Here is a 13,333-nt window from a genome sequence, read left to right on the forward strand (position 1 = left end):
ACCAGCTTGAACATCTGGAAGTTCATGGTTCACATATTGCTGAAGCCTGGCTTGGAGAATTTTGAGTATTACTTTACTAGCGTGTGAGATGAGTGCAATTGTGCAGTAGTTTGAGCATTCTTTGGCATTGCCTTTCTTTGGGATTGGAATGAAAACTGACCTTTTCCAGTCGTGTGGCCACTGCTGAGTTTTCCAAATTTGCTGGCATATTGAGTGCAGCAATTTCACAGCATCATCTTTCAGGATTTGGAATAGCTCAACTGGAATTCCATCACCTTCACTATTTATATGGACCTTCCCTGGCAGTCCAGTGGTTAAGACTCCACACTCAACCACTTCCACACAGTGTAGGGAACACAGGTTCAATCCCTAGCCAGGGAACTAAGATCCCACATGCCATGTGGCATGGCCAAAAAAGTTGATTTATTAAAAAATACCGAGGCCTAGAGAGGTGAAGGGACTTGCCCAAGATCCCACAGCTATGGAATGTTCAAGTGGGATTTTAACCCCACTGACCTGGCTCCATTTTGCCCTTCCTCCCCATGATAACACCAAATAGCTGATGGGAGGGCAATTACACCATTTTTCTGGCACCAACAATGATTGGTTGGGTAGGAAAAGCATATGATTAGCAAAATCGATATTGCTATGTCAGAGGGGGTTGAGTTATAATTGTGTGAGTAATTAAGATGACAGCAATCTCAATAGTAATGAATGTAATAGGTTGTTATTAATTTTACTGTTTCTCTCTCCCAAGAACTGCCAGCATAACACTGCAGGGGAACACTGTGAGCGCTGTAAAGAGGGTTACTATTGGAACACCATTCATGGATCCTGCAGAGTCTGCCCATGTCCTCATTCAGACAGGTACTGTAGACGTTTGACAATAATATATAAAGACAGGAATTATTGAGTTGGCAAAAGAGTTCATTTGGATTTTTTGTAGCCATGATGGAAAAACCCGATTTAACTTTTTTGGCCAACCCAATAGTTTGATGGGTGTCTAGGGTTGGGGAATGGGTGGTGGGGAGAAATGGGAAGGGGCTGTTAAATGGCATAAAATTTCTTTCAGAGGTGATGAGAATGCTCTAAAATTGCTTGTGGTCATGACTGCGCAATTCCGTGAACACACTAAAAGCCATTGAATCTAACATTTTAGGTGGGTGGATTTGTATGATATGTGAAGTCTATCTCAATAAAACAATTTTCTATTTTAAAAAAGGAATAGACAAAAAATGGAAACAAAACCAAACAAAAACAGACTCTCCAAGTTGTGTTCTTCAGGGTTTTGCCTTTTCCTCTTTTCTTTTGCTCTTCATTCAATGTCTAAGCAATTTATTGAGCATCATCCCTCCTCCAGATGCTGGGGTAACTGCAGTAAAGAAGGCTGGCAAAGACATTAAGCTTCACCTGAAGAATGGGAGGAGAGAGTGGGGTTATTCCTCAGTAAAATGTGCACAAATCAGTCTGAAGTATAACTTCAGAGATGGGCCACACCACTAATAAAAGGGTTATATGATAGATAGTGGATTCTTTACAGAGGGTGGTAGCAGGGCTTTCTGGAGTTGCTGGGCAGGGACTCATGAGTGATGAGGTGGAGTACCAAGACAATATGATGAGGGTCCATGGCAAGGAGGGAAAAAAAAGATGAGAAAACTCCTGTGATGATGAGTTTGTGGACAGTAAGAAGGCATGGATGGCTTGATTGCATTGAGAGAGAGCTGGCTGGGAGATGAGGTTGGTGGGACAGCCAGGGTACAGATCCTGTACCTTTCAGGCTAGAGTAAGGCACTTGGATGTTAAGGACTTTTATCCTCAGTGTGATGGAAGCCACAGGACAGTTCTGAGCCTCAGAGGGATGTGGTCTGCATTATCATCCAGGCTCCAGTAAGGTCAGTAGACTTTGTCAGTAGAAAGCCGTCATTTTCCTTTCGTGATAATTCATGTTCAGTTTGGCTTTGGCACTTTGTCCTACTCTTGCTCATCATCACTTGTTCACTGTGAGTCCAGACAAAATATAAACAGGTAACCAAGTGAAGCAAGATTTGATATGAAAAATCAGAGTGATGGTGATCAAGTACCAGTAGTGCCCAGGTTCAGGAGCAAGTGTGGACTGCGAGGCTGGCTGATATCAGCTGAGCTAGCAGAGAAATTGGCCGAGTCTTAAAATTATCAGAAGCCACCTGCCCAATGTGGCTTTTCTGGAGATGCATATTTGAAATATCCACCCTGGTTTGCTATCTGTGTGTTTGAGACTCCTTAAACCTGCCCGGTCCTGTGGCTTTATTTGTAAAGGGATCTATCACTTGACACTTGCCCAGGCTTGTTTGAACAGAAGCTGGAGAGAGTAAAAAGCTGCAAGATGTTCACAGTGTGCTTGGGGAAAGCGTTTGATCTTTGGTTGCAAAGCATGCTATCATCAAGGTCAGCTTTCAGCTTCTGTGTAGTTGAAGTAACACACAGTTCCTAGGATGTATCAGTAAAATCCTATTTTTATCTAATTCTCCTTCCAGCAATATTAATACTGCTGACAAATTTCTAACTGTCCCTTTAAAGGTGTAACTCTATATCTATCCAATTGTCCAAGAGAAGCTTCCCAAATAAGAACTCTTTGAAACTTCCCTTGTGGTCCAGTGATTAAGAATCCACCTTCCAATTCAGGGGATGTAGGTTCAATACCTGGTTGAGGAACTAAGATCCCATGTGCCACAGAGCGACTAAGCTCACATGTGTGCGTGCTAAGTTGTGTCTGACTCTTTGCAACCCTAGGGAGCCCACCAGGCTCCTCTGTCCATGGGATTCTCCAGGCAAGAATACTGGAGTGGATTCTCCAGGCAAGCACTCCTCCAAGGGATCTTCCTGACCCAAGGATCAAACCCGAGTCTCTTATGTCTCCTCCATTGGCAGCGGGGTTCTTTACCTCTAGCACCACCGGGGAAGCCCAACTAAGTCCATGAGCCGCAGCTAAGATCCAGCACACCCAAATAAGTAAATAGTTTTTAAAATCAGAATTCTCTTACCAGCTAGTGATAAATGGAGTTATTTCCCCTCACATCTATGTCAGTGCAATGTTCAGTGGTCATAGATGTTTCTTCGTAAGGCAACAAGGACTTTTTCATGGTCTCTTGGTTTAATTTTTTTTTTTTTTTAAAGAAGCTTCTATAAATACACCAGTTCAGAACTAAAAGAAAGAGAATAGAAGTTGCAACAACCTGATTGGAAAAGTGTGGAAATCAGCAGGGACCATGTCTGCAGAGATAACTGGGCCCAAGCATGATCTGTACTTTAGTCCCCTATGGGACTCTGGGTGGGCCTGCCCCCACCGCCGAACCCTCCACACAAAATACTTTTTCTTCCCAGAAGGGATTGTGCCCAGTATAAGATAAAAGAACTAGAATAAGCAAGGAGGGGAAAAAATTTTTTTTTAAAGAATCAGAACTCTCTGTTCTTCTTTTCTGCCCAGACTTGTTTGATTCCTTCCTTGTTATTTCTGGAAAAAGTGCTGTCGTCACCATCTCTTCCCAAGTGCGTTACTTTACTCTGTCTTAAGGGAAGGAATGTATTTCTCCAAGCCGAAAATAAAAATGCCTTCAGTCCCTATTCACCCAGATTTGCCCGATGTCAGCTGAAATCATTCATTATTCTCTCGACAAGTTTTGATGGGCAAAATTTTCTTCACATGAAAGGTACCTGGACCCTTGGTTTCCAGTTTCACTTCATGTGGCAAAAAATAATGAGCATAAGAACCTGTGGGTTTATGTTTCTATTGGGGCTTTTTTCTGTCTTTTTTTTTTTTAAGTTTTGCCACCGGCTGTGTTGTGACTGGGGAAAACGTCAAGTGCTCCTGCAAACCTGGATACACAGGAACACGCTGTGAAAGGTGGGTGCCGCCCTCCCCCGTGCCCCCCTTTTCTCCTCCTCCCCCCATCTCACAGGTGGGGTGGGCTCTGCGGGCAGGCTGCTACAGGTACCCTGGGTGTGGGTGGGGCTCAGAGCTGGGGTGGGGCCGCTGGTTTCTCTGAGGCTGGGAAAAGGTCTCTTGGGAAAAACACAAGCCTGTCACTTCATAAATCATTAACTTCCTTCTCTTCCTTGCTTTGTACCTGTGGAAATTTGAGAATTAGGGCCAATATGTCATAGTCCTATACACTCCAGCAAATGCCCCTGTATCCCCCTGTGCTTACATATATGCCTACATATCCCCACTCCCACGCACACTCCTGCATGCCCCTCCCCAGACATATATCTACGTATTCCTACCACCATCGAAACTCAAACTTCTATCCCCAAATATACACATCCCTGCTTGCCTGTACACAAACATGCAACTCTCCATGCTCCCACACATGCACACGTATCCACAGCCCTACACACACCCCCCTGTTAATGCACACATGACATTATGAACACTGGCAGGACAGTCTGTGTCTCACTCATTTCTGAATCCCTTAGTGCCCAGTGAGCTACTATTCATATAATAGGTATTTAGAAATGTTTGGGAAACAAAAGAATACATGTTACAAAATGGAAGGTATGTACTTGATTATAAAGGCCGCAGAGGCAAGCTTGCGTTTTTCCTGAACAATATTTCATAATTAGCTATTCTGCCCAGTTATTGTGAAGGGTACAAAAGATACTTGTTATCTAGACAGGAAGAGAGCACACATACATTGATATCTGGGAAAGTAACAGTAAAATGAATCATATGGATAACATTTAAAAAATTTAAATAACTATCATAAGATCAGTACATAATTATAAAAAATGTTATAATTATAAATTATGAAAATGATGTAACACAGGTGCGTGTGTGCTAAGTCGTTTCAGTCCTGTCCGACTCTTTGCAACCCCATGGGGTGTAGCCCGCCAGGCTCCTCTGTCCATGGGGATTCTCCAGGCAAAAATACTGGAATGGGTTGCCATGCCCTCCTGCAGGGGGATCTTCCCGACCCAGGGATCAAACCCATGTCTCTTACTATCTCCTGCATTGGCAGATGGGTTCTTTACCGCTAGCGCCACCTGGGAATCCCCATAAAATAGGTGAGCCAAAAGCTAATAAGGCAAAAAACTAGTGAGTTCCACACCCTTCCAATTGCCCTATGCTCACACCTGCCCACCTACAGTGCTATTCATATTTCTTCTGCCTACAGAAAACCATTGTTAAAACTTGTTGAAGGGAATTCCCTGGTGGTCCCCTGGTTAGGATTCTGTGCTTGCGCTGCAAGGGACACAGGTTCAGTCCCTAATTGGGGAACTAATATCCCATGTGCAGCCCCCCCAAAAAAGTTGTTGTATGTTCTTACATGTCAGTTCTATATGCACAGACTTTTTCTTTAAAAATAATGTAGATTTCAGTTTTGCTTTTTGTTTTGACTTATTTTCTCATCTAATTATATATTAGTAATCTGTTTCCATGCAGGGTTCCCTGGTGGCTCAGATGGTTAAGAATCTGCCTGCAGTGCAGGAGACCCAGGTTCGATCCCTGGGTCAGGAAGATTCCCTGGAGAAAGAAATGTCAACCCACTCTAGTCTTCTTGCCCAGAGAATCCCATGGAGAGAGGGAGCCTGGTGGGCTACAGTCCATGGGGTCGCAGAGTCAGACATGACTGAGTGGCTAACACTTTAATTTTCAGTCTGTTTCCATAACAATAAGTATTCATTGATAACATCATGTCAGGGCCAGGAAATTCCACTTAAGTTCCATCATCCCCCAACTCTTGGCCTTGGAGGTAGTTGGATATAAATGTTTATACCTATTTTGGTTTTTTGGTTTTATATCGCCACACTGTGAGACCTATGGGAATCTTAGCTCCCTAAGAAGGGATTGAACCCATCCCCCCTGCATTGGGAGGATGAAATCTTCACCACTGGACCCCCAGGGAAATCTCTGTTTTTGAACTTTTGTGGTTTTACTTCTTAACTTCAAATCTCGATGTTAGTGAAATATTGGAACCTCGCCTTTTTTACGGTGTTGCTTCTCACATGGCAGATAGACTTAGGGTCAACATATAAGACAAAAATTGACCAGAGCTCAAATAACCTTGACTATTCCAGTATTCTGTGTATCCATAATCCAGGGGGGCCTCACTGCATGAAATGTGCTCGGCATCTGGCTACATCTGGAGCCGCACTCTGTAGGGTGAAATGTTCATGTGAGGAGAGGCACAGGGAGACCAGCCCAGCCGAGGGTGAGCAGGCTCACATCCCTCATGTTATGCTCACCACAGGATGTGTGCTCACAGAGTGATGGGGACACAATCCCATACGCTCACGCTTTCATCCCTCTTTGCCTGGGTACCGTTAGATGAATTAACTGAACCTTCTCCAGGGGATCTTGCCAACCCAGGGAGTGAACCCAGGTCTCCCACATTGCAGGCCAGTTCTTTACCAACTGAGCCACCAGGGAAGACATTCACTGAAGCTGCTGCTGCTGCTGCTGCTAAGTCGCTTCAGTCGTGTCCGACTCTGTGTGACCCCATAGACGGCAGCCCACCAGGCTTCCCCGTCCCTGGGATTCTCCAGGCAAGAACGCTGGAGTGGGTTGCCATTTCCTTCTCCAGTGCATGAAAATGAAAAGTGAAAGTGAAGTCGCTTAGTCATGTCCGACTCTAGCGACACCATGGACTGCAGCCTACCAGGCTCCTCCATCCATGGGATTTTCCAGGCAAAAGTACTAGAGTGGGGTTCCATTGCCTTCTCCATCACTGAAGCTACATATGTACAAAATTTCTGTATGGACTTGGATTTTTACATTTTATTGGGTTCTTGTGCTATTATCACTTCTGAATCATTTCTGAAACTATAAAATGACTGACTATTTGGTTGAGCCAGGTTCCCTTCATAGAGCTTAAATTGTTTCCTGGACTGTTCTGGCATATTGTTTTTCTGGATAACTTTAGAAGAGTTTTACCAAATTAAACACACACACACACGCACAAAATCAATTCAACTGAATTTCATCGTAAGGGGGACTACTATGGACCAGGAATATCTGAAACATTTTATGGACAAGGTGGGACTTATGTAGGTCGAGGGAATGGCTAGAACCCAGTGGAGCTGGGAGGTGGAGCTGGAAGACAGCTCAGGTCAGGGAAGTAATGTAAGCAAGTCCGAGGGCCTCGAGGGTACCTGCCATGAGTGGAAGAGGGGACACTCTTTTTATGGGCATCAGCTGAGTGTCTGGACACTATCCCATGGTAAAAAGGAGCAATTCAATTTTCTTCTGTTTTTCATTTCTGCAAGGGAAACCTAGCTCACGTTTGTCTCACACTATTAGTCATTCTTTCCTTCAATGAAAAATGGATGGAGATCCTAGTATCTGCCTGGCACTGTGCTGAGCATTAGAGACAAATGAGCAACCAGAGCACAGACTCTCCCCTCAAGGGTTTTCCAGTCTAGTGGTGAATAGGCATACAAATGGCCTGTTGAAATAGAGAAAGTGAAAGTGTTAATTGCTCAGTCGTGTCCGACTCCTTGTGACCCCATGAACTGTAGCCCACCAGGCTCCTCTGTTCATGGGATTCTCCAGGTAAGAATCCTGGAGCAGGTTGTCATTCCCTTCTCCAGGGGATCTTCCCAACCCAGGGATCAAACCCAGGTCTCCTATATTGCAGGTGAATTCTTTACAGCCTAAGTCACCAGGGTAAGCCCTAAAACAGGGAACTGGGCTAAATCAGGCTGCAACAGGAGGGGCATCCCACTAGAACTGAAGGGGGAGGGGCGGAAGGGGCAGCTACCCTGAGACAGGAAAGATGGGTAGAGTGGGGAGTGGGCCTGGGAGGGTCTTCCAGGCTCCATGATTTGAAAGCTAAGGGGCTCCCATCTGGGAGAGGCTTCCTAATTTAATGTTCCGTACAGTTCTTCATAAACAGTGAAGTGGAAAACAGCACCAGTCTGGAGGAGACATCCATCTGGCAGGCAGCTGATTGGAAAAGGGAAATTCTTAATTAACAGTAGTCTCAGCTTAGGTTTGTTACATTTGATCATACATCAAGGGAGCAAGTATTGTTTAAAAAAGAGACAAAACTTTTCCATTGCTAAAAACTTTTCTATCGCTTCTTGGCCTTTTGGCTAACATCAGGTGTAAAACACTTTTCTACAGCTTAATGCCATTTTAATGTCATTTTCTCACTTGTTAGACATTTATTGAGCACCCATTCTGTGCCAGGCTGCCAGGCATCGTCAGCCACTAGTGGTTAGCGCGGCAGTGATAAATACAAGCGCAGTGTGGAGTGAAGAATAAGGATATACGCAGCACAGCTGGACAGAGGGTGGGGAGGGGCAGGGAAGGGCTCTCAGCTCACATTCCAGCCCCGCCCCCGCCCCATGCTCTGGGACCAGTGTCTCCCTCCGCTGTTCAGAGCCAGATGACAGAAGCTCTCTCTGCTCTTCATTTGCTGTACCAATGTCATCTATGAAATCAGGAAGTCCATTGTGTTTAGCCACTGTCGTGGCTAAATAAGAAGAAAGGCACCAGTTGAGTTCAGTTCAGTCGCTCAGTCGTGTCCAACTCTTTGCGACCCCATGAACCACAGCACACCAGGCCTCCCTGTCCATCACCAACTCCCAGAGTCCACCCAAACCCATGTCCATTGAGTCGGTGATGCCATCCAACCAGCTCATCCTCTGTCGTCCCCTTCTCCTCCTGCTCTCAATCTTTCCCAGCATCAGGGTCTTTTCAAATTATCTTACTTAAAATTACATAAATATTCCAGAAATTTTATTCTGCTTTGCAAGATTAAGGAAGAAGCAGAATAAAATTTTCTGGAATATTTATGTAACTTTAAGTAAGGTATTTTGTAAATATGTATCTTTTACGTAGAAAGTTTAGATACAAGTGAGACACCTGAAGAAAAAGTATTTTAAACCCAGATCTTTTGCGTAGCATGGTTAGGAGGCAGAATATGGGGCTGGATGCTTCAAGGAAAGCCCTATTATTAGGACAGCCTGCTTAGTAGACTTGGATAAGCCACCTCAGCTTGGTTACCTTCCTGATAATTAGGGAATACATGGGTTTTCTACTTCCTATCCACTTTCTGAAATGTAGTCATTCCAAATGATACCAATTAATACATACCATTACATGAATATTTTCATCATGTCTTGAAGTGATAGTAGCTGCCTTTTACTGAGTGTCTGTTATGTGCAGGCATTGTACTAGATTCTTTACTGGGTTATCTTTTATCTTATATCCATCCACCAAAATAGATAAGGTTAGTACAATTTTTCATTCATTCATTCAACATGTATTTATGCTGCTGCTGCTGCTAAGTCGCTTCAGTCGTGTCCGACTCTGTGCGACCCCATGGACGGCAGCCCACCAGGCTCCCCCGTCCCTGGGATTCTCCAGGCAAGAACACTGGAGTGGGTTGCCATTTCCTTCTCCAATACATGAAAGTGAAAAAATAAAGTGATGTCGCTCAGTCATGTCCGACTCCTAGCGACCCCATGGATTCCAGCCCACCAGGCCCCTCCATCTATGGGATTTTCCAGGCAAGAGTGCTGGAGTGGGTGCCATTGCCTTTTTATATCTGATACCTAATATGTGCCCAGGCACTGCCCCAGGTGCTAAGGATGTATCAGTGAGCAAAACAGCCTCCCAAAATCACATCCTCATGGAGCTTACATTTTTATAAGAGGAATAGATGAAGACAGGGAGAAGGCAATGGCACCCCACTCCAGTACTCTTGCCTGGAAAATCCCATGGATGGAGGAGCCTGGTAGGCTGCAGTCCATGGAGTCGCTAGAGTCGGACACGACTGAGCGACTTCACTTTCAGTTTCCACTTTAATGCATTGGAGAAGGAAATGGCAACCCACTCCAGAGTTCTTGCCTGGAGAATCCCACGGACGGAGAAGCCTGGTAGGCTGCAGTCCATGGGTCACACAGAGTCGGACACGACTGAAGCAACTTAGCAGCAGGAGATGAAGAAGTGGAAGCTTGTGGAATCAGATGAAGAAGTGGAATCAGATAAGCCCAAGATTACATGCATGGTGGTGAAAGCAGGAATCAATGCAGCCAGATCTCACTGACTCAAAACCTGTGTCCTTTGCACTATATCACCAGTTTATCCATTGGAAACGCATATTTAAATTGCCTGGAAATTCTTTGATACAAAACTTAAATTTGGGTTGCATGCATGCTCAGTCACTTCAGTCATGTCCAACTGTTTGTGACCCTGTAGACGGTAGCCTGCCAGGCTCCTCTCTATGGGATTCTCCAGACAAGAATGCTGAAGTGAGTTGCCATTTCTTCTGCCAGGGAATCTTTTCACCCCTGGGATCGAACCCTTGTCTCCTACATCTCCTGCATTGGCAGGCAGAATTCTTTACCACTAGTGCCACATGGGAAGCCCTAAGTTTTTGGAAGAGAGTCAAATGCCATATTTCCTTGATTGTATCAGTTCCATTGATAATAAGACAACACACACATACCAACTTAATGACAATTTGGGGGGTGGGGTGGGTAATAGAGTGGAAGTAGAATTTTGCTAATGAACATAAATATTTTGATTTACCTCCCAGTTCCAGAAACATTAACATGGGTTTGTTTTATTGTTTGAGAAAAGTAGAAACTCACCATCAAGGAAATATTATCTTTTAACTTATAAATAAGGAACTGACATTTCATCACTAAATCATCTAGAATAATAAAGCCTCGGGCCAAGGTAGCAGCTATAACTGCTCAGTTATTTAAGCCCCTTATGTATATCACTGCAGTAATTAGTGCAAATAAGTGTGAATTATGCAGAGTTGGAATAGTACAATAAGAAATATTAATAAAATCCCCCTTTATGCAAAAAATTGAAATTATATTAATTTTCCTTTTTTTACCTTTGAGGAAATTAGCTGTAAATTAAGCAGTATGTAATTGTGTCATATCTTCAGAAATTCAGCTCTTGCATAAAATTCACCCATCCCTAATTTCCATACTGATCAGACCACTGATTCCTGTTTGTGTTTCGTTCATCTGCCATTTGGCTGTAGGTATGTCATCTGCGTGTCAAGGGGGAAGGGAGAAATCTCTGCCTGCCTCCCATCCTCACCATTCCCATTCAAGTCACAAATATCTCTACTGAGATACATTCACTCACGCAAATCTATGTCAGCCTTTTCTCCCATAGGGTTACGATATCCCAAACAGGGAGTTGGAAGTTGAGAAAACTGGGTGGAGTCAGTGACGCATTCTTTGGGTGTTTCCTCTCTTTTTCTGTATTCTGTGTAGGTGTGCTCCCGGATATTTTGGAAATCCCCAGAAATTTGGAGGCAGCTGTCAGCCATGCAATTGTAACAGCAACGGCCAGTTGGGCAGTTGTGACCCCCTGAACGGAGGTAAGATCAACTCACACCTCTGTTAACCTTGAACAGAGGTAAGATCAACTCACACCTCTGTTAACCTTGAACAGAGGTAAGATCAACTCACACCTCTGTTAACCTTGAACAGAGGTAAGATCAACTCACACCTCTGTTAACCTTGAACAGAGGTAAGATCAACTCACACCTCTGTTAACCTTGAACAGAGGTAAGATCAACTCACACCTCTGTTAACCTTGAACAGAGGTAAGATCAACTCACACCTCTGTTAACCTTGAACAGAGGTAAGATCAACTCACACCTCTGTTAACCTTGAACAGAGGTAAGATCAACTCACACCTCTGTTAACCTTGAACGGAGGTAAGATCAACTCACACCTCTGTTAACCTACCTTTATCAAACTGGTATATCATAGCAGACAAAGAAGCCAAACAGACCTTTTCAGGAAGCATGCACACAACTGCATGTAACAAATTGTGCCCTTGTTTTGACAAAGTTGGGAATGCTTAGGTAGCACTCACAGCTTTGGTGAATAACTTCAAGTAGGTTTTTGTTAAGGTAAATTGTTTTTAAAACTTCTTTAATTATAGCCAAAATAACTTTAGATCCTATTTCAGTGATTTTGGTGAGATCTCTCTTTGCATTATAAGGTTATTCTCTCATCAGCTTCCTTTGCGTGTATATCTGAAGAATCCAAAGTGCTCTTCTCCTAAAGCAGTAACTGTTCTAGAATGTGAGTGTATAATTGAGATGGATTTTACCTACCAGGAAAAAGACATTAACTGGAAGTTGGTATAGATGGATTAGGAGAAAAAGGAAGCTGGGGAAAAAAGGGAGAGTCTCCATTTCCTTCTTTGATGGAAAATATTTGCTGTCGTTCAGTCGCTAAGTCGTGTCCAACTGCAGCACGCCAGGCTTCCCAGTCCACTGTCTCCTGGAGTTTGCTCAAACTCTTGTCTGTTGTGTCAGTGATGGCATCCAAGCTTGTCATCCTCTATCTAATGGAGAACATTAATGGATTTATCAGGAAAACGCCATTGATATAGTACAGTACCAAATCCTTAGATAAAATCTCTCATCTTATAGACAAGGTAAAGAACTACACCCTGGATGTGTGGATTAGATCTGCTCAAGTGACTGTTCCCAAAGGACTGCAGAGTAAATGGCTCCTTGGGTGCCTGCTTTCACTTTTTGGGGCGTCATGTGAGCTCCATCTTGTTCAATATCGTTGACCTGAATGGAAATATAGAAGGCCTGCCCACTCTGTTATCAGATGACACAAAGTTGGAGGAGCCAGAAAACACCTCCTATGACACATTTAGAATAAAATAGGTCCTCAACAGCCTGGAGTGAGGGGCCAGTTCTAACCAGATAAGATTATGTTGAGGCTTGCGTGTGGTCAGTCCTGTAGTGATAAGTGAGTCACGGCTAAGGTTTCAGTCAGTGGTTAGTTTGATATGAATCAAGAGAGTGACATGGCCCCTTAGACGCCTTGTACTGTCTCCACCGAGTTCTGGTGTCCAGAACCAGGTGGCTTACTGTTCCCTGGTCCGGTGCCCATGCAAGCAATAGACACGCTTCAATTTGTTCAGAAAGACGGTGAAGCTGTGAAGGGACCTGCAGCCCTGTGGAGAGGACAGTGGAGAGTAGACTTGGAAAGGACGGATCTGAAAGGGGCATGTGTGGGAGAAGGGTGGGTCTCTTTCTATGTGACTTAAGGGCTGGAACTCACTTCTGGGAGTGGAAGCTAGAGGGAGGCCTATCATAAATCATTCTGAGTAGGAAGTGTCAGATGTTTAAAGATGAAAAGGACTGGCTTAGAAGGAGATGAGTTATCTACTGTCTCTGGAGGTCCTTGGAGGTGTTCAGGAGACGTTTTAATATCAGACACATCATACTTTGAGATGGATGCCTTTTCAAGCCTCCTTGTCCCTACTCTAATAACAAAAATAAGCAACCTGAAGTGAGGATGGTAACTGTTTGTTCCTCGAATGGAATAAAATGTTCACACGTGAGACACA

The 13,333-nt window shown here is 44.0% G+C and overlaps 1 protein-coding gene across 1 annotated transcript in view; it reads left to right on the forward strand.

The window, feature by feature from the left end:
• Positions 1 to 13,333, forward strand: part of LOC104980294 (laminin subunit alpha-3-like) — an 85,191-nt gene that overhangs the window by 8,910 nt on the left and 62,948 nt on the right. Inside the window, exons 3-5 of the mRNA XM_010828924.1 lie at positions 758 to 867; positions 3,800 to 3,880; positions 11,224 to 11,330. Coding sequence (XP_010827226.1) covers positions 758 to 867; positions 3,800 to 3,880; positions 11,224 to 11,330 — 298 coding nt within the window. The remainder of the gene's footprint in view (positions 1 to 757; positions 868 to 3,799; positions 3,881 to 11,223; positions 11,331 to 13,333) is intronic.

Source organism: Bison bison, unplaced genomic scaffold (genome assembly GCF_000754665.1).
Source record: "Bison bison bison isolate TAMUID 2011002044 unplaced genomic scaffold, Bison_UMD1.0 scf7180017864498, whole genome shotgun sequence".
Taxonomy (NCBI): Eukaryota; Metazoa; Chordata; class Mammalia; order Artiodactyla; family Bovidae; genus Bison; species Bison bison.